At 45.7% G+C, this 27578-nt stretch overlaps 2 protein-coding genes across 10 annotated transcripts in view; both read left to right on the top strand.

The window, feature by feature from the left end:
• The window catches only part of pum (pumilio), a 141836-nt gene that overhangs the window by 25176 nt on the left and 89082 nt on the right, over positions 1-27578 (top strand). The window contains exons 1-6 of one of the 9 annotated variants that reach the window (XM_065427856.1): positions 2008-2168; positions 2985-3092; positions 10580-10654; positions 11991-12123; positions 16395-16594; positions 22645-22769. In XM_065427856.1, coding sequence (XP_065283928.1) covers positions 2994-3092; positions 10580-10654; positions 11991-12123; positions 16395-16594; positions 22645-22769 — 632 coding nt within the window. In that variant the 5' untranslated portion in view covers positions 2008-2168; positions 2985-2993. Of the gene's footprint in view, positions 1-2007; positions 2169-2242; positions 2587-2881; positions 3093-3141; positions 3359-3937; positions 4055-10579; positions 10655-11911; positions 12124-16394; positions 16595-22644; positions 22770-27578 lie in introns of those variants that run through there. The other 8 variants (XM_065427854.1, XM_065427855.1, XM_065427853.1 and 5 more) reach the window with 8 other exon arrangements.
• Positions 24543-26510, top strand: LOC139057405 (uncharacterized). Its single transcript, XM_070535500.1, has 2 exons — positions 24543-24660; positions 24727-26510. Exons 1-2 carry the CDS (start codon positions 24543-24545, stop codon positions 26508-26510), a joined length of 1902 nt encoding a protein of 633 aa, XP_070391601.1.

Below are 27578 nucleotides of genomic sequence, written 5' to 3'. Positions count from 1 at the left end.
GCACTTTCTTGCCTTGTAGTTTTTTTATCTCCAACATGTGCAAATTTATATTCCTGGATGATGAGACTTGAGTTTGTTTTATTTCCTTGTGTTTTATATAGTCTTTTCTTTCCCATTTTGAATGGCACTCTTGTGTTCAAAAGTTGTTTCGTGCCTTATTCAGTATTTTGCGGTCCGTCTATGAGCATGCATATTAAAGTCACGCATGCTGCATTTAAGTGCCTTGCGATGCCTTGCTCATGTTGCAGGTTGCACATGATAAGGTATTGTAATTCTGAATAAAATTGTTGGATATTCAGATTAAAACTGCATCATTTTCTTGTCACACTCTTCTATTATTTTACAGCTAATACAATGCACATCACTGTTATAGCAACTCACAGATGTAGTTTGCACTTTGGAGGTGTCCTACCTCGCGAGTGTTGGCGAAAGCAGTGCCAATCCACTGCACAGTTGCTGAAAGATCAAACCAGTATGGCCTGCTGCAGTATGGTCGCTTCAAAGTTGGGACGTCGCACACTTGCCACGGAAGGAAATTCTCCGATGCTTCACGCGTACCTCTGTTGAGGTTTAGTGACTATGCAACATTTTCTCTGCACTACCAAAGTTTACCTTATGATTCAATTATTGATTCATAATTGATTCAATTTGTTCCTCCCATTATCATCCCCCATTGTGACCATTTTTCTTCCCCTCTTCCCCTTCCCTTACGTAGAGTAGCAGGCCAGATGCCCCATTATCCGACCAACCTCTCTACATTTTCTAGTCATTAAACTACTTCTCCTTCAATTATTGAATTACTCGTCTGCTTCCAGTTCAAATGCCGGAGAAGAGAACATTAGAAAGATTATGTGCGACAGGTAACTGTAATTTTAGGTGCTTGTATCTTGCTATCTCCCCACCTTATTTTTGTGAGTGTGTATGTGTTTGTGAGATGTGGAAACATACTTGAAGCATTAAAACCTTTTTATTTTGTTTTCATAAAAACAACCATGGGAAGTGGGGTGCAGAATTTCTTTGAGGTAGAAAGCTTGAATGCACTATTGTCCTTTACCCCTTTGGGTGGCAAGAAAGAGTAGTTTGCCCAGAGAATTCTTCGCAATGACTTCGAAGGGTGGGCCTGAATTTGCAAGCATATTTCTCTGTGCATTTTAAATGCCAGTAGTCAAGAAGGCTTATTTTTGTTACTGTGTCACAATTATGAACTTAGCAGGATTTGATGCTGGACAAGGGAACGCAAGGTTGCCTAACTAGAAAGTGTACATGGTTTTATTCTCTTGACATAGTGGCCATAGTAGGACGGGGACTTGAATCAATCAGCAGTGCACAAACAAGGGAATAAATGCAACATTTTTACAAGAAAACACCGTAAACTAAATTTTCCTGTGTTTTTCTATTGTTCATTATTCTTTTTTGCTTTCATGCACAATGACGTTGGTGTCCACTTGCAACATATATCTAGAACAACTTTTTTTTTTTTCACCGGTTTAAATTCATGTTTCAATTGCATAATAAAAACAAAAACATTAACTTTTTTTTTCTTTTTTGCTCGGCTATTACGTGGTACTTATAGGATTGTTAGCATACTGGCGTCACGCAGGGCACATTTCGATCGCGATCAGACCCAACCCGGATCGAATTTCGCTATCGCGATTGGCTCTCTTCCTCAACCTGCGCTAATGGAGCAATCGCAATGGAGAAATTGTGTCCCGATCGGGCTCGTTCGCGATCGAAATTGTCCCTTGTGACACCGGTATAACTGTTGATCTCGCCTCCCATTGCACATGATAAAGTCTGGCAGTATGATTCTTAAAGTAGAATCTGTAATTCACTGCACTCAAATGGGCCGTTGATGACACCGTAATAGAAAATTCTACATCGAAAGAAAAAAAAAAAACTTTAGTATCGGTGCTGGAAACGCCCATTGCTTGGGTGAACTTCCTGCGAAGTGTTCGCAAGTGTTCGTCATCTCGGTTACGAGATACAGTGATTGACCGATGGGGATTAACTGAACGATATCTCTGCTTCCTTACTGTGCATAGAAGTACAAGACTTTGTGTGCTCTGCAATTTTCTCCCCTTCCAAACCTACGACAGTCGAACCCATGATCTCGGCCACAGTTGCACGATGAAGTCTCCACTGTGCTGCTGCAGCCACTGTCAACTCGCGTAAGGCACAATGCTAAACACTATATTCGAAATCAAGGCAGTAGGAAACTCGCGACCTTCTTCCTTTTTGTTTTTTTAAAATGGCATGACCATTCCCGCCCATTCTTTCATTTCCGGAGGCACCGCGCTTGTTGGACTTCACGAAGAAAGCTACCGAAGCTACCACGAGAGGTGAAGCGTCGAAGTGCCCTCTTGCAGTCGAGGCTTTCGAAAACGCGTGTTTCATTGAACTGGTCAGAGCTGTCACGCATACTTCCTTAAGGCATTTAAAGGGCCAGAAAAAAAGGTTTTTATGTATTTGGTGTCTGATGACGTAATAAGACGTCACTGTTTACCCATGCTACATTGCAGTTTTTAACATGTCGTCCGCCATGTTTTGAGGCATCTACAATCGGTCCCTCAAATCCACTCCATCCAGGTAAATAATTTGGCGATACAGCTTTCGTACCCGAAAAATAAAGTTCTGACTACCTTGACGAAGCGTCCGCTTTCGTTCGTTTGCAGTGTAACTGTTTTCATGAAACTGTGGGCACTCCCCGCAGAGCCCCTGCATGTTTTTGTAGTCGCCATGACTGCATTGTCTTACGAAAGAAGTTGCTGTGCGTAACTTTTGGTGCGGAGCACCGCTTCGTGTACCAGTGAGGCTGTTATGTTGCTCTGTGTTTTGTGGTGCGGGTTTAATAGCGACGGTTTTTAATGGTCCTTGTTTGCAGCGTGAATGAAGTGGTTTGAGCAACAGGACCAGCAGCAATGCTCGCCAACGGCCAAGAAATGAACCCCGTGTCTAATGTGAGGCATGGGGCTACTCGATCGCAGGACGATGCAATGGTCGGATACTTCTTCCAGCGCCCACAAAGTGACCCGGATTTCCAAAACTACAACAAGCAATCCCGCTGGGCATTAGGCGACGACAGCGTACTCGAAGTAAGTGCTGTTCCTCCCGACTGCTAGTCGATCTGCCAGCGTTGCGCGTGCGCGATCCCTCGCGTGAGCGTCGTGAACACGACGTGCATCATTCGTGTGTGTGCTTCTTAAAGCGCGTGCTTGCTCGTGCTGATACGCGCCCGTCTCCCCTTTGCCTGGCTTTCGCTACACCACTTGCATTCCTCGTCGCCGTGGTAGGCCTACGCACGCACCGTGTTTTGTTTATTGTGATCGTGACTAATGAACTGCTTATCCAGTACAGACAGGCTAGTAATCTTGCTCAATCATAAGTAGACATTGTCTCTAAGCGCCTGAGTCAGTAGCTACTGACTTCACCTTAGTCGCTACTTGATTAAACGCGACGAAGCGCTCGTCCTTGCGCCGATGTCATTGGTTCAGTAGCCGTCCAGAAAAGTTGCGCTAAAACAAAACCAGGTCTAGCCCATGGAACCAACGTATTTCATTTTTAGTGAAGTCTGGGCACTTTAAAAATTAAGTGATTTAATTATCAGAGCTTCGCTCCCTCATCCGGTGTCGTGTTTCAGGACTCGCCGTTTGCAGGAGGAAAAAAAACAAAAATAGAAATCGAAGTGTCGGCGCAGGAGCGAGGGGCTGTTTTGTAATACCGCCGGAGCTGCCTGGTTAATCCTTATTTAGCGATGACAACCTTCCCGTTGTCCTGTGTGTCGCGATGGTGTTGTTACTGTCAGTGCCGTGGCGTTGCTTGTTTGCCACCGGTAAGCCTAACCTACACCCGCGCGAGAGCATCGCATTTACCTTCCCGATACATGCAAAACGGCAGCACGATCGCGGGATTCGCGGCGAGCGGCAGTCACGGACGCGGTTGAAGCTGATAACCGATGTAGAAGAAGAAGTGACCAAAACTACGTCAGTCGTTCACCATGCCATGCGTTGGCGAATTCGTGGGCCGGTACCCTTGTTACGACAGTCAAAATCGAGAAGTACTGGTCATTTACAACTAGGTCTTGCTTAACTTCAACGGTCTTTCGCAGCGAAGTATGACAACTTGCTGCTAAAATTTCGTAGAACGGGCTCGTGAGTGTTCCTAACTTGGCCGACATGGTCAGTGGCCAAACGCGATGTGTCATGCACCTATATTTAGTTGTGGCTGCTACACATTTTTTTGTATTGGATTCGGATGTTCCTGCGGCTAGGAGGTGCGTGTGAACATTGTACGACCAAACAACGTGATTCAGATGATTGTCCAGCCATCTTGGTGCGCTTAAGCCGTTAATAAATTAAATGGATCATAGAATGGGGCTGCAGTGATGCAACGCTTGATGCTTTGTAATTGGTTGTGCTGACTGAGACTCCCGATAGGCTAGACATGTTTGCCACATTATTCACGTTGCAGTGCATAACTGCAGATAATAGAACAAGCTGGAAGGCTAGTTGCTTGGTGACCTTGGACCGCATTTCAACAGATCAACAGAATATGACATGCCATGTGTACTTTTTATTTTACCATATTTTACAAGGAAACTGGGTGGCTGAATAACGACTAGAAATTTCTGTTTATATTGAAGGGGCCATCATAATATGCTCTAAACATCTTGCTGAAAACATAGATGACTTGATATTTTGCTGCAATTGTTTAAGACAGGCCAGTGACCTTTATGAAGAAGCGGTCTCTGCTAATCGTTTTTTTATGCTTTACCATTTACATAGGAAGAGGAACAATAGAATATTTTTCTGTTGTATCCAGGTGATATGTTGTGTGGCAACTTGTGCCGTCATGAACATCTGGCTCATCCTTGAGTTGTCAGGACTGGTATTTGGAAGTATGTTTACACATGTCTTTATGGAGTCTGCTGCATGCCGTATTTGAGATAGAGGTTTAGCAAATGTACACCTGCTTCTGCAGCTTTTTAGATGGCTCAGGATCATTGTTTAGCTTATCATTATTATGCATCCATAATTTATGTAAAGGGAGTCGTTGCTGACCTTTGTCTAGCATAGATTACTCTGTGGCTGCTGAGAGCCAGGCACCAATGCTTGCATTGCCAGTGACTTCAGGTAATTTTGCTCTTTCAGTGTTCTGTGTGTGTGTGAAATATCTATAAATTTTGGATGAGTAGCCATACAAGAATTGGCACCAGTGTTCTTTTATGCCACCTGAATTTGTTCATGTAAGCATGAAATTACCTCACTTATGCTAGTGTGTTGTGCTGTTTTTTTTTTTTTTTCCTGAAGTTTCATTGTAGAATGAAGCATTCACAATTTAGGTGAGGAACAAAGTATAGTGTTTGTATATGAAAAACACTTTATTGTCATTGTCATGGTAAGCACGGTATAAATATGGTGACCTATTGTTTCTTGATGGGATCTTTAAATTTACAGCATGCATAATTCATTGGTGCCATTACTAGTGTCTGTAGGAACACAAAAGTACTTAGAGACTTTCCAAAATGTGTCAGCTGCAGGTGTACACTTCTGTAACCAATATCTGTCACTGAATTTTACTTGTCAATATTATGCTTCCATAATTAATGTAAGGACACGAACACAAAATCAACAAGTATACAGCTTCATCACATGCTGAACAGATGTCCTGATTACCATGTGTTAGCCTTTTATTTCCGCAATTTGTAAACAGGTGTCCTATAGAATCTGTAAACAATTGAGTGTAATTAAATAATGTTGGGTTAAATTACCTGTCAAAATTTTATATCAAAGTGAGAAGTGTATGCATTTGAGCTGCTTGGTTCATGATTACGAGCAGAAAACAGTGCTAAATGATAGGGCGAAGACAAGGACACAGTGCGGTCTGTCGTCTGTGTCCTCCTCTTCGTCCTGTTGTTTAGCACTGTGTTCTGCACGTAGTGAGAGGTATATTTCTTAACCTGTACAATCGTTCTTCATAACACTTCTTTTAATAGGTCTACATATGCAGCTTTCACCGGAATGTGCTCTTGAAGCAATGAAAGTCGCGTAAGATTGTGGGAGTACAGTAATTGCTGCTGTTGTTTTTGATGTGCCATGACAGCTGGATGTTTCAAAACCATGGCTTGCAGCTTAACATTCTACAATCCGCATAAGCAACATAACAGTAGATCAGTTGAAATGCATGGAATGCAGCCAATGTAGCTGCTGCTGCATTGAAAGTTCAGTCGAGCACATGCGCCTCAGGAACCTCTAATTTTTCCCGTCTGGTACTAAGAAAAGTGGTGAAATTATTTACTGGCTGCATTTCCTATGTAATTATCTACAGAAAAATTGCATTATAAAGGTGGCTACTTTTGGCAGCTCTAGCCAGTTTGCCAATTCGCAGCTGTAGCACTAATTAAATGTCACAAAAGCATTGCAAAAGTAAACCTTTATATGTATGCTGAGGGAGTTTGCTTTCTGTACACGGAAACTGCATAAGAGCCCGAAACTGAGTTTTTATCTTCTCTCTTGGCATGACTCAGTGTAGTCTAGAGTCCTTTTGTGATATTTTTCAGCCATGGAGTTTTGCTTGCAACACGTTGGCTTACTGTTGTCATGAGGCAGGAAAGTGCATCCTCGTGAGCTTAAACTGTGAAGTCGCTATTGAAACACACAGACACTATTGATTGCTCTCTTTTTCATGTTTGGACGGTTGTTTGCCCACTTTGATTCCCTGTAACATTTACAGGATGAGAAGGCAAATGTTTAATTAAAAGCAAGCATTTCTGTTCTGCCTTGCAATGGCAAGGTAGCATGTAAGAATATAGGGTAGCGACAAATGTAAAAAAAACTTTTATAGTTGGATGACGACCAAGTGTGATTTGTACAATGGCCTCATTTCCCTATATTGCACAACTTTTCAATGGAGAGCCCATTGAGAGTTCATTGAGGTGCAATCTTTTGTAAAGCATCACTGTCGGAATTGTTTCATGGCTAAGTTTCTCTTGTCGTGCCAGCTTCCTGTCAAGATCTGTAGTGAAACTTGCACAATTATTGATGTGTGTAATCTTTATCATAAATGCGACAGTACGTATACATAAAATAGGATGTGTTAAAGTTGGAAACCACAGGTGTGACCTCCTATATTAATAAAATAAAGAAAGTGTCATAGCATTGGTAAATCATTGAAGGAGGTTAAAAGGGGGGGGGGGAGATAAAAATAAAAACTTAAAAGGTTGTTTCTCATCTGCACGAATGTTTAATCTACTGTTGCTGAGATTTTTTGACAGATATGGCACTTTTTTGTTTTTCAAATCATGCTTCACTAGCACGTTAACACAAACACTTGTATGCTTAAAAGCTCTTAGGAGTTCATTGGGGTATCACTTCTGAATAGTATTTGTGTATAGTTATCCTTCGATGCAGTAATTATGAATGGAAGGAGCTATCTGTACAAGTCACTGATGTTGTGGCTTGAAATGTGAAGCACATGGGAAAATAAGTAGCAGAGTAACAGCAGGGGCAGTGTGTCATTATCGCTGCTACCACTCCTGAGCTCTGCAAAATTAGAGCCGAGTTCTTTGAGCAGTGCATGCCATTCTGCATGTACTGTCAACAAAACTTGTACATGCCACCTTTAACCTCTTTTGGCCATGCTGACAGGTTCATTGTTAACTATTTCCATAAACCAGTGCATTGTCTTTTTCTTCTACCATGCCAGCTTGTGTCTGCCTCATCATGACTTTCAAAGCAAACATGCTATCAATTCGGTTGAAAATGCAAGGTTAATTTTTCTGTCAGCAGCAGCGAAGCGTGATAAAAGCAGCTTTCTGATGACGGTCATTCCATACTAAAGGCTGCCTTATACTTAGCTCTCTGTGCTGTTTTTAGGAGGTGCACTTGTAGCTTCAGGTTGTTCTCGAATTCGAAGGTTGGACTTGCATAGCTTCTATACTCTGTCTCGCAATTTTTTGGCAGCTCAGCCAAGGCTATGCGCCTCTGCACAGCGTTTTGGACTGCGCACTAAAACATATTTCTGATCATAATCTTCGTGGTATTGTGCATTTTTCATTGTACAGCTATATTTACTTGTCATATGCTCCTCAGAATCAAAGACAGCTCAGGGACATAATGGCTTTTCGAGTCTGTTCTTTTTACCAACTAGTAAGGTACAAACTCTCTCACTTTATCCCCCCCCTCCTTTTTTTATTGTTTTGTTTCAATACCACTCAAATGTGAAAGGTAGCGTCTCTGTGTATGTAGAGAAAATAATCTTCTCATGGTTTGAAATTATAAAGACTGCTTTTCATTGCTAAAAGGGACACTAAAGCAAAACAATAAATTAGTTTAGACTAATGAAGCATTTTTTTAGAACCCTGCAGGCAGTCATTTAAAAAAAAAATAGTTTGATTATTAGATCAGAAAATGAAAATCCAAGCATCAGTATTTAAACTTCGCACCGAAACCCCAGCACCGGTACGTCAGCGCGACGTCAGGGATTCCAAAGTATGTTTTCACATTTGGGCCGCGTTGGCTGAGTAAAGGTTCCCGAAACTTGCCATGATTAATATTTGGTTCCTTTAGAACACAGTGTAGTCAATCTGTACCGTTATATATAATTAGCAGGCCCTAGAAGATGCCATCAAAATCCAGACGTCACAGCCCCCAGGTGCGGGAACTTAAGTGGGCATCGCCATCCTATTTCGTTCTTGCACTTTTTCTGGCTTACCAAACGTCTTATCGTTGTAAGAGTGGTGTTGTAGAATGGTAATTTACTGAGGCAGAAGAAATCATTTTTCACTAGTGTCCCTTTAAACACAGAGACGAAGGTGTAATATAGTGTGGTACATGATTAGCATGAATTTTACGGCAAACTAGCGCTACTTGAAGTGTACTTAACAAGTGGATTTCATCATTGTTGATGACAATGGTTTAGATCAACTTCGTGTCAGTTCTCAAAAAGCTAATGGGAAGAATGTGCTTTAACCACTTCTAAGCAGTTTTGCATGCAGAAAATGTGCAAGGGGTCGCATGAGAATCTCTCCCCTTATTACTGTCCAGTACATATAGGTGGTGCATGCAGTGGAAATCTGAGAGATATATTAAAGGAAAGTGAAATATTTAACTGTCCGCAGCATTTCACCGGTGCCACCACTAGCGCTAACACATTCATTTCATGAACATTGACCCTGCAGGGCTTGTTACTAACTTGTCCAATGCCACAAGATGGGGTGAGAAAGTCATGAAACTTGTTGTTTCTAAATTTTTTCTAGGCTTAACCGAAGAATGTGCCTGCATCTCCAGCTTATGTGCTGTAAGCTTACACATTGCTCACCTAACTGATTGCACATAAATTTACATAAAGGCATCGACTCGACATGAACATGTCTTTTCACCTTCATTGCACTGAATTGGGCAAGATGAGTGGAAATTTTACCATTCGTGGATCATCTTCATGCTGTGCTATGCATTTTCAAGAGGAGACGATGCTCCGTGGCGGTGGGACATAGTGTGTTTACAAGATAGTGCGCCTCATTGAATGATGCCAGCTGTAGCTTCCATGTTGCTGCCAATGTATCGTGAGAAATTGTATACTCAATCATCGATTATCCTTGCAGAAAGTTGTTGCTTGCCCTCAAAGTTACCTTTGGCACATGGTTTCGGCACTGCAGTTGTATATTTAGCATGAATTAGGTTCACATCACCGGTTTTTACATTTCTCACTGCCAGTCTGATATTGTTGGGAGCTGTCGACAGAAGCTGTGAGGTTGTGTTAAAAGGAAGCTTTAGCTCAAGTGCTCCTCTCTAAATGCATATAAAAAGAGAATTTGTTTTTCTCGGCAACCACTGCATCAAACTTGACATTTGTTGCATTTAAAAGAAAAAACTATAAATCTATGACTGTTGGCTTGCAAGTTTTGATTGAGTTGTCATGTGTTTGGTAAAAATTGATGATGGTAAAAATTGATGAAAATTGCAAATTTTCAGAAAACGAAACTCAAGTTTTATAGCTCCGTAACTCAGCAATGAAAAATGATATTACAATTCTGTTATTTGCATCTCATAGCACATCTAAAGCGCACAAAATTGATATGTTATACATAAATCTCAAAAAATTTAGTAATATGGAAATACATGTTTGTAGAACCCTTGTACACGATGTAACAAATTCACGTAATATATAAATTGTCATATCAAATTTGTCCACTTTGAATGATGTAATGGATGCAGTTTACAGAACCGCCATATTTGTCCCTGATAGAGATATATTAATTTGTGAACTTCATGCTTTTATTTTTTGCGAACTTCAAAATGTTTGAAAATTCTTTCAACAAAATTCAGGCCCTAAATCGAAATTCCACTTCCAACAGTCACTAGACTTTAACTTTCTCTCTCAAATGTAATGAATTTCATTAAAATCAGTTGAGGGGCTGTCTCAAAAAAATGTTTTTGCGTTTTGCATATACTTGAATAAGCCACGTCGGAGTTGGGCTCAGGCTAAACCTTCCTTTTAAGCCCGTGTTAAGCGCCCTGCTTTGTGAGGATCTGGCCTCTCTCTGTATTGATTTTCTGCCCTTCCCATTTTCTTTTGGCTGCAGGCCCGTGGCACAGAAGCACCAGAACTGGAGACGGACTTTCAGGCCTTGGCCTTAGAAACTAGTCATCAACTGGAGGTGAGTTCTTCTGTAAATTGGGCTTTGCTGGTTAATCGAGTCTTGCATTTGTGTTGAGTAGTGCTTCGTGTAAGGCTATTGTTATTACCATTGTGCAGGGGCATCTGGTGCACTTGGCTTGAGGAAATTGAAAGTCGTGGAAGCCACAGACATTTCACTTATCCTAAAAGAAAGCAGATATGCTATGCTCCTGCGTTAGCTGTGTTTATGAACCAGTTATCTCAAACCTATGAGGGCTAATGGGCGCATTGTAGTCTGCACTTGAAAGTACTCATAGCTTCTGTAATTTCAAATGTCAACTAGTCTTGCTTCTGATTTTTCTGGTCATGTTCTAGCTGATGTGGCTGCAGGATTTGCCGGTTGTGGTGCACCTGGCCACTGTCCATAATGCTGTTGGCAGCTGACTGGTTCTCTGATCTTGCATATGTTAAGCCTATCATGGCGGGCTAGGCAACTGCACCACTGAGCACGGGCTGTCCGGTGTCCTGGATGTCCAGATTCATAAGGCACTTACTGAAGTTCTCAGTCAGTAGCGACCTCACTTGCTCCCAAATTTATGCATAGTGTAACTACTTCACTGGTCAAGCCAGAGCTGCACATTGCGACGACTTATGGTGTGTGCGTGCGTGTGCACCAATGCGTGAAGCAGTTGCAGAAATGCCGCTTGGCCAATCAAAACGGATGGTTTTTGGCTGTCGCATGTGCTGCCAGCCAATGTGACCGCTCGCTGATACATCATGATGACATGTTCTCTAAAAATCCAAGGAGCAAGGACAGCCAGCGGTAATTGGAAATTGTAGGTGAGGGGCTGCTCTTTCAAACGAGACCAAGATGAGCACGACGTGTGTGCAACTGCGTCTGTGTTGTGGAAAAAGCACCATATTAGTGTACATTTTGGCACATATTCACCGTGTAGGTGTGCTACAAATTGATTTTGCCGTCGAGGTATTACCAATCCATGAAGTGACAAACGTTAGACTAGTGCACAAAAAGAGATGTTTCACAAATGTCAGTTTTAAAAGCAGAATTTTTCGTTTTCGACTTCCCAAGACCCGTGTTCCCCCTTGCAGAGTTCACTACTTGGTGCTTTATTTACGAACCTGAAGTGAGACATGCGCGGTTGCACGCGCACAGTCAGGTCAGTTGCAGATAACCTGGCTCAGTCATGTTGAGTCACCATTTCAGGTAGTGTTTTGCTAGGGCCTGGTGCCGTGCTGACAGCAGACCTCTGGCCTTCCGCCTTGCTTTGTGACGCAGCTGCCGGCAGCTGCACTGTGAGGGAGTGGGAATGGAGGTGTCGTGTGGTGGTGACACTGTAGCCTCGTGTGGCGTGCAGATCCCCGCATCGACCAAGAAGCTGTGGTCGCTGGAGGAGACGGGCCCCAAGCCCGAGGACAGCAAGGGCCTCTTCCTGGGAGACCAGTGGAGGGACCCCACATGGAGCACTGGCGGCCATGCCAGCACCTCTGGTATGCTTCCTGTGCCACCTTTTCGTTCTTGACAGCGGCAACTCTGCAGTCCGTTCAAAACTTGTGCAGAATTGTTGTGCACACAGTATTGCTCGGTTGAGATGATTTTCAGTGTTGCTTATGCAGAGTTAGGTGAAAGGTACTCGGTTAAGGTTAGCCATGTTACAAATAGCGGGGTGGAAGTGCGCCAAACCTTCGAACTGCACCAGCCTGCTCCAAAGCATGTATTTTGAATGAAGTCGCTAAATTTAGTGGGGCAGGCATGTTCTGTGACAACCAACCAGCCGTGGCCATGTGCTGGCTAGCGTTTAGTCCTGGAATCCACCGCGTGCCCGCGAGTCCTGGAAGCCACCGCGTGCTCATTTGCTAGCCATCTCAGCGCGCCTCTCTCTTGTCGCCCTTACCCCCCTCCGAACATGAATGAGCTGCGTGCACAGCTTGGCTGCGCCAACTGCGCTGCTCGCAGGTTGCTCGCTGGCTCCTCATTCAGCACAGTTCTGCAAACAGCTTAATCGTGCGCATTGGTCTTCGTTATTTGCATCGAAATCGTTTCTGGCCACGCTGTTTCTCGCCGCCGAAACGGAAGATGGCTGATCTGCCCACTGATCATCGGCAATAGACGAGCGCACGCCAAGTTTCGCCCGAGACGCCAGCGCTCGTTTCTCCCCTGGCGGCACGGTTTCCCCTCCCCCGGGTGTTTGCTTCCGCTGGTTCCCTTCGCTCGCGCTGAGCCAGAGGAGGCCAGGCAGAGCGCGCGCTGCACGTGAGAAGGCTTTCTCGCGCGCGCTGCACGCGAGAAGGTGTAGGTTTCCGTCGCCGCTTCCTTTCGCGGTCGCGCCCGCGTTCAGTTCGCGCTGCGCGCGAAACGTCTCTTGTTTGCGACGGCAATTGTGTTGTTAACTGTCACGACAGCAATGTAAACATGAAAAGGTTGATGCCACCAGTGAAATTATACCGATTCACAAGAAAATGGTACGAAAGAAGCAGACGACAGACATGGATTACTGTGGTGCGCCGAGCGAAGTAAACATCTGGCAAACGAAGTGAGATCGTTTATTGATCACTCCTGAGTGTATGACGGTTTCTATATCTAACCCACGTGAAATTAATAATTACTCGGTACATAATCCTTTTATTCATACAAAAACTTTAAGTTCAACGAGTGCTTGTCCTGTCTTCTTTCTCGTGTTTCGTTTGTGTGTGCGCTGTCTAAGAATGGAAACCACGTCTGTTGTATGCGCTAGCAGTGGCCGAAGTTCACGCGTGCCGAGAAATTGAATATGTGCATGATGCATTGAACATGGCCGGAGTTCATTCCCGCTTCACCATCGCACCGATCGATCGGGTTACTGGACGATACACACCCGCGTCTTGGTCGCGCCGGCATTGCTGAAGCAGGAATGATTAATAATACTTTCAACTTCCGTCTCTTGAGTACTGTTAAAAAATGACCAAGCTGTCTACATTGCTGCCTCTATTCCATATTGTAGGGGACGTACTAGTTAAAGTTGTGTGCGCATGTCGTACTTGTGCTATGCAGCGATATATCTTGTTTATTTCCGCGCAGTGTCGATAGAAGTCCGTTGTCGCCATCAGAGACAACACGGATTTGTAGCAAACATAATGTGAGAAACTGCAAAAATGACTTTAGCTCGTAGGTGCCGTATGTATGTGCCGCATCGTATGTGCTGACGATTTTTCCGGCGGCACATACGATGTCGTTTCCAATTACCTGCTCAGCGTCCCTTACATGGTTAAGCAGACGCTGCCCTTTCGCCGCATTGCAGCCATAAAAATAATCGTCAAGCGTACTGATCTTCTTAAAGGCAAATATAGCGTGTGCAGTTTGTTTCACACTAAGGGGAAAACTTGGAACGTATTGCATCGCGATGCGGCAAGCAATGGAGTCGTGCGGCGGCAGCAGCTCGAGCAGGCGCACACGCTTGAGGGGCGGTGTCGTGATCTGCGTCGTCTGCTACGGCGGCGCGCGCTGGCCGCATTTTCGGGAAGCGTGGTACTGTCAGGGGCAGTGCACCGATTTCATCGGTACTGCGGGAACTGAGCTGATATTCTTTACTAAACGTTGTGCGTCGCCACACTCTGATCCTTCATTGGCGCTAATGGAGTTCCACAAACTTCTTTTGACAACATGGTTCATTTGTTCTTTCGAAGGGCCGGAGTACTGAGCGTGTGCACGTATATTTCTTCACTTTGTGTGCTACCGTAATGAGCAGCGACAAAACGCACCAAGATGTGCGCGCAACGTGCTCAGTCTTTGTTTGACTCGAAAGGAAAACAAAGCACTCAACAATGGGAGTCGAACACGGTGAAACAAACGGACACGATTAAATGAACGTTTTAGGTTCAGACAATGAGCTGGAAGTGATTTTTCTCGATAATTATTCGCTACACCAGACAGACCCTGCCCGCTGGTGGGGAATTGGACACGTCACGCTCGGAACTTCAGTTACTATCTCGTCATGTCCCCAGCGGCAGCGATGACAGCGCTCATCCTGGAAGGCAGTGAAGTGTAGAATGACTTGATCAGGGATGTGTTCATTCGCTGCACGTCTCAGTCACTGACGATGGTGGATCGAAGCCTATCCTCGGGCGACTGATAGAGGGGATGTTGCGCCACCGATACTTTCAACGAGCCCCAGACATTTTAAATGATGTTGGCGCCCGGGGATTGAGGCGGCCGCTCCAAGAGAGTGACTGCGCGCTCTTCTAGCAGTTCTTGCACAGCACGAGCAGTGTGGATCGGCGTCCTATCGCGTTAGAATATATAGTCGCCTTCCAGAAACGGGCCGTCAAGAATGTATGGAATCAGTACGTCGTCTATGACTGCCATGCAGCGATGAACTTACATTCGAGGCGTATCAGTGGGCGTCGCGCAACGCTTAGCAAAGAATACCGGCTCCTTCCACGCAGTAACGATGTGATCAGCGCCCTGCACCTGACAGTAGAGCGTTTCTCGACAATGCGGCCAGCGTGCGCCGCCGTAGCAGACGACGCCGTTCAAGATCCCGCCCCTCGAGCATCTGCGCGAGCTGCTGCGCTTCGAGTTTTCCCCTAAATGTGAGAGAGACTGTACACCGCCCTTCGAAGGAAATGTCCACGCGCACACACCGTGCGCAGCGCGAAACGTGCCCAAACACGCACAGTGCAGGAGGCAATCAAGGCGGCGCGAACGAGAGATGGGAGAGGGGTACCACCGCTAATAGAATTTTGCTCCGCATGCGGCACTCTCAACGCCGGCGCCGCAGCGCCGCTCTCGGTGCCGTTCTTGTCTATGCACGACGTTACTGGTGAAAAGAAGGCGCACGTGCTGTAGATTTGGAAACTAAGTGCTTCTAACCGATGAGGCGATGGTCGCGACCGTGCTAGCATCAGGTAGCAATGGCAGCGATTACGCAGTAGGGCAGGATGCCCGATGAGGCGATCGTTGCGAACGTGCTTGCATCAAATAGCGACGGCGACGATGGTAGCAATGACGCGGTAGATGATGCAGTCGCTCCTGCGCTTCGTTATCACGAGTAACCATCCTCTGCATTACGTGGAGCACTTGGATGCCTTGGAGAAGGATGTCGGCAAGCTTCGCATAAAGCATACAAGGCTGAGGGACGCAGGGTTTTCTCATGCAAGCCAGTGAGAAGTATGTGTCGACATGCTTGTAACGATCCCACCTCAGCGTTTCTTCTGGATTTCTCAAGCTGACAGGCTGCTGCGGCAGCGTTCTTGCAATTTTTAAAAGTCCTCTTATGGGGCCACCAAAGCGACGCCTCGGCGGTACTCGCATATCGCTTGACACCCGTTACACCTCTTTGCAGTTGTTATAGCAGTGCCATTCTTTAACACCGAGAGCTGCGGCTTGTTACATGTGATCGTAGGGCCCAGGAAGCAGTTAAACAAGTGAACACAATCAGCAGCTGATGAAGGAAGGTGGCAGGGAGGGGCACTGGCCTCCCTGCCGTTATAGTTTTCTCACAACAGCTCTGCCATCCTGCTGTTTAGATTTTTTTCATGCAGCCCAGTGATAACAATTATCGGTTATAACAATGGAACTTTTGTGGCACCTGAATATTCTTATAAGTGGGTTTGACTGTACACACTACTGTGGATATTGGAAGTATGTGGAATTAAGCTAGTTGGTACTTAATTATACACGGAAAAGATACACGAAACTGATGTAGCTACTGGCTATTGTGTGATTTCTTGAACCTTGTAAAAAATAGCACCATGCTGAGTGTGAGGCCTTCGTACCTGTGCAGAGCATGCCGTGTCACAGCCGATCATGGTTCAGCGACGAAGTGGTTCCTACCCTGGCAGCGAGGGTGCCTCTATGTTGTCGCCACGCTCCTCTGAGACCTCGGGCCTGGGTGTCAAGATGGTTGAGTACGTGCTGGGGAGCTCGCCCACCATCAAGGATCTCGACTCGCGCATGGTTGGCCGCATGCATGTTGGACCCCCGGTGAGCATCGCCTCTTACCTCGCTGGCTGTGTGTGTGTGTGTGTGTGTGTGTGTGTGTGTGTGTGTGCGCGCGCGCGCGCGCGCGTGTTTCCTTCTTTCTTTTTTTAATGGCATCTTCAGATGGTAGCTGTAATGCTCTGAATCCAAGTGCACCATATTTGGAGGCATTCTGGGTCTAAGTGACAGATACCTTGCCCCATCTGAAAAGCCGGCTGCCTTTCCTAAAAGTGAAAGGGAAGGAAGCGAAAGCTGAGGGTATTCCTATAACACTGGCTGCCAGCTGCGTTAGGGGGGGGACACTCACCTGCCTACAGCCTGCCTGCAGTGATTATATCCCTGGTCGCTACTAATCGTCTACAAATGTAAATACAGTAGACTTCCTTTTAGGGGGGGCATGGGTCATTGGGGCGAAAAAATGGGGAAAAAACTGACTTTTTGAAAATGGTGTTTCTGAAATCTACAGCTCTTTTTATGCAACCAGATCGAATTTCTAAACTATTCTATCAGTATTTTAGCAGTAGCATTGCTTCATTTCATTGATACTAGCAAAATTTGAGCCGAAATTAATATTAAAACGGCACTTCTCCTGCGAAACGCAGTTGCCATTTCACGTATCGTAGCGCGGACATCTTGGTCTCGTTTCAAAGAGCGGTCTTTTTTCAATTTCCTGCCAACGCAGGGTCTATGCAGCCATTGGATGCCTTCAGTTACCGCGTCAAAGAAGGGACCCAGTACGCTCTCTTATTCGTTGTTGAGCGCACGTGACTTGAGGGCGCCATACGATTGCCGGAATTCCTTTCTCGTCTGCTACCCGCTTCAGTCGGCCATGCGCCATCCGCCATATTGCCCTAGCATCAGTGTCTGCTGCGCGATGGCCCGTTTGGGAAGAAAATTCCACACGGGGAACAAGTTTGGCGGAAGAAAGGTGCGACGTACATTGATTGAGAACTGTAATAAGCGCTCCGCAAGCCATCATAACGTCAAAATTGTGGCGCCCGCCGGTGCTATCGCCGATCCGATCGCCGATAATTGCGATGTAGGCCTACGCCTATCAAGCCCTTCAACCTCTTTGCCTACTGGAGATACCGAAGGTAGCGTGCGTCGCGACACGAAGTTTCTGCAGCCCGCAGGATTGGAAGAGTACCAAAGGAAAACGCAAGAAAAAGTGAGGTTTGCTAGGTGATAGCACCAATACCGCGGCGCGCCCCGTTGATGGGACCGTTTACCGTTGTCAGTTTAGATGCAGTGAACACTATGCTTGCGGTGGCCAATTGCAGCATATGTAGTGGGGGCTTAAATATAGTCGGAGAGGAGCATGAATGCGGACTTGCTGTCAAGTTGCTTCTTACGTGTGTGAACTGCAGTGTTATGTCGTCAAAGTGGAGCTCGCCGCGCGAGTGTGGTGCACAAAAAGTGAATCTGTTTACTGTCAACGTTCTCGCCGCCCGCGCTATGCAGGCAACTGGAAATCGCCAAACAGCCCTGAATGATGTGTTCTTAATAATGAACATAAGCCGTCACGGACTCCGCACGAAGACATGGCAAAGTTACGTGAAGGGAAAGCTGGCACCTACAGCCGATCGCGCGGCCCGCAACCTGACAAGCGAGTGCGTGCGGTCGGTTCGCGATCTTTACACTGAATTGTGCCTTAGCAATCCCGGAAACACTGCGGTGTCGTACAGTATATCATGGATGACTTGCAGACATTCCTTGCACATCAGCATCGGCACCGTGATTGAACTGTTCACTGGTTTTGTTATTGACTATGCTGTCTTGAGGAATTTCTGCGCTGCATGCGAGCGAGGCCCCAAAGAAGATAATCCTTGCTTCGAAGACTGGAAGGCCAGTCACCAGTCACAGTGCCAGAAGAACACTGACAAGAAGTCAGGAGAAATGGAAGTGGAGGCCGCTCTTGTTCTTTTCAAGAGGTCTCTTGAACGGCACAACCTCCGCTACACCACTGTGCTCAGTGATGGGGACAGTCGGACGTACCTTGCCTTGCAAGAGGTAAAGGTGTGTGGATACATAGAGATTGACAAGGAGGATTGCGTAAATCATGTGCACAAGCGCACGGGCATAGCTTTGCACAACCTTGTAACGAAGCACAAAGCACCGGGCTTTCAGAGCCTTGGCATAAAGGGTCGACTGACAGCAGACCTTATCACAAGGCTGAGTGTGTGCTACGGGTGGACATTGAAAACGCACAAAGGAGATGTGGATGGCTATGTACCATCACATAACCTCCAACGACACTGTTGCAAACCATACACATTGCCCAACAGGCCCCAACTCCTGGTGCCGTCAAAATGCTGCACAGGCCAGGTGTGAGCTTACACCGAAACATCCTCACAACTTGCCTCCTCATGTTTGGCGGGCCTTACTACCCATATACGAGCGCTTGAGTGATAAAAAAACTGCTTGAAAGGTGCCAACGGGGAAAGACCCAAAACAGCAAGGAGAGCTTCCACTCAATGATCTGGTCTCTTGCACCAAAGGAGTGCCGGGCCTCTCTCTTCGCTGTGGAGGCAGCTGTGGCGGAGGCAGTGCTGAAGTTTAATGCCGGCAACTTCAGAGCGTCGGCGTCTATACTCGAAGAGCTGAGCCTCAACCCTAGCAGAGTAAGCAATGACTGCATGAATGAGAAAGACCAGCGGCGAATGAAGGCTTCAGCTGGAAAGCATGGATCTGTCGAAAACTTGAATCGAGCCTTGAAAAAGCGCCACACGGGGAACAGTTCTAAAGCTAACTATCTGGTAGGGGCATACTAGCCTGTTATGGTTAGTATTTCATGATATTCCTGAAGAAATGAAGTTGTGTGCGTTTTTTGTCATTTTCTCAAAACAAGCTTTTCATTCACCCTGCTTGTTTGTGGCAACAATATTTCAAGGTCTAGGAGTGCTAGAGCTATAATTTTTTGGTATGTAAAGCTAAATGCATAAAGCTTGAATTGCTGCAAGCAGATTCTTGTTTTTCATTTTCTTATAATTTTTTTCCCCTTTTTTTCTTGTGACCTAGTAGCCACAGTGTAAACAATAGACTGATGAACTGCTAAATCGCTAATTGTTGGATTTTAAAACTGCTTGCAGCATTTCACTCCTTAAACATTCAGCTGTCCACTGATGCATTAATTATAGCTTTCTGCCCAGATTTTTTTACCTGTTGTCTCCACAAATAATAGTAGTGTACTTTTAATTACCTCCATAATTACTTGACCTATAAAAATAATTGCACTTTTGAAATCAGCTTGAAAAACTGAACAAGTCTATGTATTTTAATTGAATTTGGCCTAAAAAGAACTATATCTCTAATCGCCATGTCACCCCTTAAAGGGACACTAAAGGCAAATACTAATACCCCTGTCACACGGTGATTCTAATGTCATTTCCAACAAATGACATTTGTTGCGATTAATGTCATTATAACAGCGCGCTGTCACACGGCGAAAACTAATGTCATTTGAAAATGATGACAATGACGATAGTAAAAAATAAAGACGCCGCAAACCCACTTTCGTCCAATAATTCTTTTCCAATATGCTAAATGCCACTAGAATATGTGATCGTTGCTTTCAAACCGTAGCGTTCGCTCACTAATTCGTTGACATTGCCAACAAAGTCGAGTCAAGCCAAGCCAAAGCTAAGGCAAGCATCAGGGCAAAGAGAATGATAGGCGCGTCCGCTACATCTGCTAAAGTAGTACGAGAAGGGCAGTTGCATGTTATCGCCGTTGTGATGTGCATGCGGGCTCCTAATATCCTCATTCTTTGCGCGTGCCACAGAAAAATGCGCATGCTTTTACGCCAAGTCAATTGAAGCGGCCGCGGCTGATGCTCCGGTGCGAACCAACACGACTGCTGCAGCGAAAGCTAAAGACGGCTGTCTGGTCACTGGATTGAGAGTAGTTTTCTGTATTTACACACATGATGGAATTCAATGTTGTTAAAGCAATAATTAGGTAATAAAATTGATAGAATAATAGTGATTTTTGTTAAAAGAAAACAACAAGCATGTACTGTTTGCGAAACACTGATACACTCGTGGTGTTGAGGATACACATTCGGTTCCAAACAAATGCGAATGAGTTTGGCGAACTCATTCGTTTGTACATGTCATTTTCGGCAAATATCATTAAGTTTTACCGTATGACAGCAAACAAATGGCATTATGAGCGAATGTCATTCGTTGTAAATGACATTAGATTTGCCCTGTGACAGGGGTATAAGTCGACATGAACTGTTTAAATACCGATCCAAAAACCTTGCAACGCTTTTGTGCCAAGAAAAGATTTATTTTATGAGAAAATTGCATCTGGAGGGTCCAAATACCTTTTTCAAAATTTGCATCTCCCATCACTCAACCAGGGGAGTAGAATCACCACCCTTTGCTGCCATCAGCGAGTAAAATGGCACCTGACAGACAATGGTACCGAGCCAAGACAGTGCGGTGGATTCGCCGCTTCAACTGCTTTTTGGTCAAATGGAGTAGACCGTTCAGGCATTCCACGACATCACATGGAAGTTGAATTCTCTGCTATGTGCAGTTTGTGCAAGTTTCGTGAGCCAGCAAAATCAGCGCAGCACTTTGCGATAACGAAACTACTGAAATGCGAAAGCGTGGGTGGCACAGAGGCGAGTGAAAGTGAAACCTTTCCTAATTTCAGAGTCCTTTTTTCTGAAGAATAGAAATGGACAAGTAGCATTTACAGTCGCCGACTGATTTTTTGGACTCCAAAAATTCGGACATGCTCGATTATTCGGTCTGCTTTGAGACACCGATATTCTCCCCTTAGACCAAAATGTGTAACAACTGCCAAAAGTTCGGACACCTTGCAACCTCTCGTCTGATTTTTCGGACACTCCTTGAGCCAACTCGATCGAGAGCAACATGCACTGATTCTGACCGGTACGTGGTTCAACTTGCTGAACGCCATTTTTGTTTTGAACGGAGCCTCCTTGCTGCCCCATGAAGTGGCGCTACTGCGAATCCCCACTCATCATCATCGTTTCTGCGTGGTTCGTGGCCACAGCAGTTCCGGTCTCAGCTTAGTAAGCCATGCCAAGACAATCCAGCAGCTGATTTCTTTCTTCGTGCCCGACGCTGCGAGTAGGCCACATTTTTCATTTGTGCGACTGGTGTCAGCGTGACGGCATGGTGGTGTTTGCATTTGTGTGATGTGTCGAGGTTGCGGTGATCCAACGCAACATACGGAAACATCGCGTCAAGTGTCTAATGGTGCTGACATTGCTCGTGCGGACTGCACTGGGGAATGCCGGCAAGCGGGTGCCAGGAGGCCGAGGATTTGTCGCCTTCCGATGTGCTCCCTACTGACGCCAAAATTGTTCTGCTGAGACCTGCGCAGTGGTTGCATTGCGATTTCGGACACCATCTCATTTGACAGTTTCACAGGTGTTGACACTGCTGTACTGACATGCGCAGAACTCAACAACGGCGAGATCATTCGTCGGGTTTCTGCTGCACCGTCGGACGATGACTCAGAGTCTGAAGATGACGAACCATGTGCTACACTGCCGTCACATGCGGAGCGTGTACAAGCAGTGACTGCTGTCAGCCGCCTATAGTGACCGTACGACCCTCTCCGAGATTTAGGCTTATTTGATTGCGCGTAAGCGGAACAGCGTGCAACGGCGCATTCACGATTTCTTCAGGCTTACTTCCGAGCCTGAATAAGTGCGTGGAAATAAAGGATTTTTTTTTCTTAGTCTGCTTTTTCAGACACCTGTTTGAGTGTATTTCGCGAGGCTTTGTGCAGTGGAATAGCCTGTCAAGATTTGTTCTTTTGAATGGTCTACATATTGATGCTTAGCTACCTTATTGTGGTGCCCTCTGAAAAATTGGAAATAGTGTGCCCAGTAAGGATGGATGGCTCTGCATAGGACCTTTGCTTCAAGATGTGCCATCTTCATTATATTCTACAGCTTATCATGTCTATCGAAACTACATATGAGGCTTGCAGGTTGTGCAGTTGACGCATGTGGGGCTTTAATTTTAGCCGCTTGTAATGATTTTTCTTTGTATTGGTTGCTCTCTCAGACCAACGATCCAGAAAAAGTGAAAAAGGGAAAAGAGGGCAAACTCAAAGATTCAGACGGACGAACTGCGGTGATGCAAGCCAACGGAATCATGCACAACGGTATTGATGACGACAAGGTCTACAAGTAAGTGAGAAACCTGATACGATTGCTCCTATGGTGATGTCGTGGTGGCAACTGTGGTTAGTTAGTGGAGTATTTTAGTTCTGCGACTACATAAGGAAGCAATGGGGCTGGCTAGCCTTTGGGCCTACACAGGTTAGTCATTTATTTTTGCGAGGAAAGTAGGAACGGTAAATAATAAAAGGATAGAGTACTTTTTTCCAGGTTTGTCTCTCAGATGACCTCTAGAAGTGAATCTGGTATCTGTCGCTGAAAGCCATCGTTTGGTATGTTTTTGATCAATGCCATAAAGTCCTACTTATCTAAAGAAGCGACGATGAAAAGAGGACCATGTCAGCTACTAATAAATTTTCTTCAAAGTGTTGTTTACACTGGCTTTACTCAACAAAGTATAACAAAAACATAGACGTTTCGCCACCTATGCGGGTGGCATCGTCAGTACACAATGGCAACAAATGAGAAATACATCCTATTTATCTATGAAAGTGCCGTAAACATCCGGCAGGGGGCCACGGTTAGAGTTACATGAAGATTGATTACGACGGATGAACCATGATTCTACGAACTTTCTTGGGCCCCATCGGTGTTCCCGTGCTAGTGTGGTTACATTGTTAAAATCAAACATGTGTCCCTTTGATAAACAATGATCAACCAATTCTGTCTTGGCACGTGTAGCATGGGTGGCTTTCGTAGCACATGAGTTCCCCTGGCTTTTGGAACATTTTCTCACGTACCTAATAAATTTTCGTTATCGAATGCGCCCTCGGGTATGCTCTCTTAATTTTTTTTTTCTTTTCTTGTCAAGCGTTATGGGGAAGTCGACTTACAATCGTGTAAATACGGTACTAATTTGAAAAATGTGCCATTCATAGAATATCTTTATGTAGATTTCCAATGTGTCATTGGTTTTTGTGTAGCTACTATATTAAGTTATGTCCTACTCAACGACAACAAAATATTATAACACTTAATTTTTTTCTGCAATCCCATGAAATATAACCTTGTACATTCGCAACTACAGTAAAACCTCGTTAAACCGTACCCACTTAAACAGTAGTTTCGTTTTAAAAGTAGTAAATTCAAATCCCCGACTCTGCGACCATTGAACATAATGTGTTTTGTGTCCGTATAAACCGTACCAGCTTATTGCGTACGTATTGGTTAAGGGGGGACGCGGCCCTTGATAACCGAAAAATCGCGAAAAAGTCGATTTTTGAAAAACAATATTTTCGGGTTGTATGTCTCATAAACTACCTGTTCTGTAATTATCAACCCTCAATTCAACCGCAAAGTAAAAAAAAACGCTACTTTTGACGCCACCCCAGCTCTCAAAACACGCGCAAATGCCGAAACGAAGACAAACTTCGCGCGCACGCCAATTCCGGCCCATGCGGCCTGCCCGCGCCATCTTGGTGTCGTTTTGACCGTGAATTCTTTGTCTGTGTTTTGCTGCCGTGCAAAATGGCGTCGGCGGCGCGGTTGAGGCGCTATTGGCGTTTTCCCTCGATGCGATGCGGAGCGCTGATTGGCCAGAGCAGCGCATTCAAATCCCGCGGGCCAACGCGCGCCTGCCATTGGCTGCTGCGCGGGCGGCGGCGACGGCTCCTCCCATCGGTTGCGCGCCCGCCGCACTCGCCTCGTTGCTGCCGCTTGCTCCGTGCGCCTCGATAGGCGTCTGCTTGCGAGTTGCTCATCGCCTTGTGCTATGTTTTCGATTATTTTTCCTGCTTTTTCTTTTTTTCGCCAGTTCTGTAGCCTTCTTTAATCTTGCACGCAATGTCGAGAACGAAACGCAAGACAGTGCAGAAGTTCGGTGCGCGGAAGCGCGCTATGCAGCTTGTCCGACCATCCAGCGTCCGATATTCTGCGGGGAGTGCCGACTACGTAGGTGCTTGCAACGGTCGAACTGTGCCATCGGATGTCGTCGATCAACAATCCGACACATTGAGTGTGCCTGGAGCCACAAGCACATCGAGTGTTTCCGAGATCGCCGGACCCAGCTCGTGTTGTGAACCGGTGCCATCGAGCGTGAACGGACCGTCGACCATTCATCTGCGGACGCGTTTTCTAACTAAGGAAGAGATCGACGCCAATGCTAAACGCCGTGATGCCCTTCGCGCTGAACTCTGCTCCATGCCAGCGACCCGGAAGAAATTTCAACTCATGGAGCCGACTCTTACACCTGCAGCTACACCTACAAGTGAAGGCGAACATTTTTCTATTGTTCAGATGGACGTTTTTAGCAGCCTGCTCCGCTGCACAGTGTGCAGATATTGCTTGGAAGGTGGTTTGACTGTGAGAGAGAGCACCAAGCTTGGACTGGCGACAAAACTCGAAGTCGTGTGCCCCTCTTGTGGCACAATTGAAAGTTTGTGGTCATCGCCCCGCAAAAAGGACACGCAGGCTTTCGAAGTCAACGTCCGCGCCATGATGGCTATGAAGCAAATAGGAAAGGGCCAAATGGCTCTCAACGATTTTTGGGCTGCTATGAACGTCTCTTACAGAGGTCTGCACCACAAGACGTTTCAAAAGCATTTAAAGGAGACGTTCAGGGAGCCAGAGGCCCACGCCTTGGATACGTTTTACGCTAATTCTGCCGCAGCAGTTATTAGCGCGTATAAAGAAATGGACCCCAGCTTTTGCAAAGACATCACTGTGGTGTACGACGGAACGTGGCACAAGCGTGGGCACACATCCCACATTGGAGTGGGATCTGTAATTGACTTCCATACAGGTCTTATTTTAGATGCTGTAGTTCTATCGAACCACTGTCTTGGGTGTCAAACAGGGCCCAAACCTGGAGATGTAGCATACGACAAGTGGCACCAGTACCACATCTGCCAGAAGAACACAGATGCAAAATCTGGAAGCATGGAGGTGGAAGCAGGCCTGACTCTCTTCAAGCGGTCCATATCCAGGCATGGCCTGCGTTACACAACCCTGGTGTCTGATGGGGACAGCCGTACCTTCTCTGTCCTCACAGATGAGAATGTTTATGGGATTGTGCCAATTGCAAAAGAAGAATGTCTCAACCATGTGCAAAAGAGAATGGGAAGTGGACTACGTAATATTGTCAAAAAGAGTGACAAGCCACTAAGTGGGAAGGGGAAGTTGACAAAACACCTAATTGAGAATCTCACAGACTATTATGGTTGGGCCCTGAGGAACAACTCCAGTGATGTGGCAGCCATGCAGCGTGCTGTGATGGCTACGTATCACCACGTCACATCGACCGACCGTGACCCTCGCCATGAACTTTGCCCAGAGGGGGCTGAATCGTGGTGCCGACACAAAGCAGCAGAGGCGAAAGGTGAGCCACAGCCCAGACACAAGCACAACCTTCCAGACTACGTTGCTGCAGCTATGTTGCCTGTCTACCAGCGGCTTTCGCAGAAGTCTCTTCTCCAGCGCTGCATGGGAGCAAAGACTCAGAATGCATCAGAGTCCTTCCACTCTGTCCTTTGGTCATTGATGCCAAAAGAACAGCACGCATCCTTGATTGCCGTAGAAACAGCACTGCATGAAGCGGTGCTGCGTTACAATGCTGGCTGCTTGAAAGCAACCGAAGTAATATCAGTCTCCATTGGGCTCCAGCCAGGTCACCTGGCCATCCAGCGAGCTCTTGAAAAAGATGTGCTACGGCTGAAAAAAAACACCAAACGACACCAAGAAAAGGTGGAAGTGAGGCAGAACAAGAAAAGAGTGCACAGGGACACTTCAAGCTACCCTGCAGGAGCTTTCTAATAAAAAATACAGTGTTCAACTTTCAAAGCCCGTTTTCTCAGAATTGATTTTTTCGCTAGTAGTGGTGCTTAGGAAAACGATATCTCAAGAACCGTTCTTCAGATTTGCGTGCCGTTTTTTTTATTCTGTTCCTGAATGATTTTGCCAGGGGGTAACAGGCTTCTTTTTTTGATAGCTGGTTTAGTTAATTTATAATAGGCAATTAATTTTTGATGAATGTGGTCATTACTGGGTACATCAAATTCAAAGTTGTGTAAAAATTTTTTGGAAGGGAAATTTTAAAAAAGGGCTCTTTAGCCCCCTGGGATATCTATCAAAGGATCATCACAGTGAATTTCAGCTTCACACGGCGTCTTGGTATTTCTCCAGGCTTTTCCTCAGACATACACATGAATTACCTAATTAGACCTCAATAACTCTGGAACTAATTAGCACATCTTTATGAAACTTTGCAGTTCCTCATGGTTTGGTGGTGTGAACATACCCTGAAAGTTTCATCTGGATATCTTAAAAAATAAAAAAGTTGGGTCTCGAGGGTAGCCTCCCCCCTTAACACATAGTGTTTCCACTTCTCATTGTGCAAACACGGCAGTGCTTTGTCTCCATCGGGTGGCCGAGCAAAACAAGCCTTGGAGATCTGAACAACGGCCTCCAAGCGCCCTGTGCGTTTGCGCGTCAAGTCACATCAACATCATTTCGGTGCCATCCTAGAGAGCGTTGTGGCATCGTGTAAGCAAGGACTCGCGTCATGCCAAAGCTCAGATAAAAAGACGCCAGGTGCTCATCATAGAAGAAAAATTAGGACATAGTTCGTGCTGTCGAACGTGACACGAAGAAGTCGGCGCTGACACGCAACATTAGTGTACTGTTGACTATGGTGTGTGGTATTTGGAATGTGAAGAAGTTGCTCAGCAGCGCTGCTGCGACTGTGAAGAGATGTCGGCTGCGAGGTTTGACTTTACGCCATCATTGCCTCTGTTTGCCGAAGTGTCGCCCAGCGACAGTTATATGGATGACATGGAAACCGACTGCACGGGCGATTCAGGCCCGACAGTGGCAGAAGCTGCG

Source organism: Dermacentor albipictus, chromosome 3 (assembly GCF_038994185.2).
Source record: "Dermacentor albipictus isolate Rhodes 1998 colony chromosome 3, USDA_Dalb.pri_finalv2, whole genome shotgun sequence".
In the NCBI taxonomy this organism is placed as follows: Eukaryota; Metazoa; Arthropoda; class Arachnida; order Ixodida; family Ixodidae; genus Dermacentor; species Dermacentor albipictus.
The sequence above is the reverse complement of the archived record's forward strand: the minus strand, read 5'-3'. Positions and strand labels throughout refer to the sequence as shown.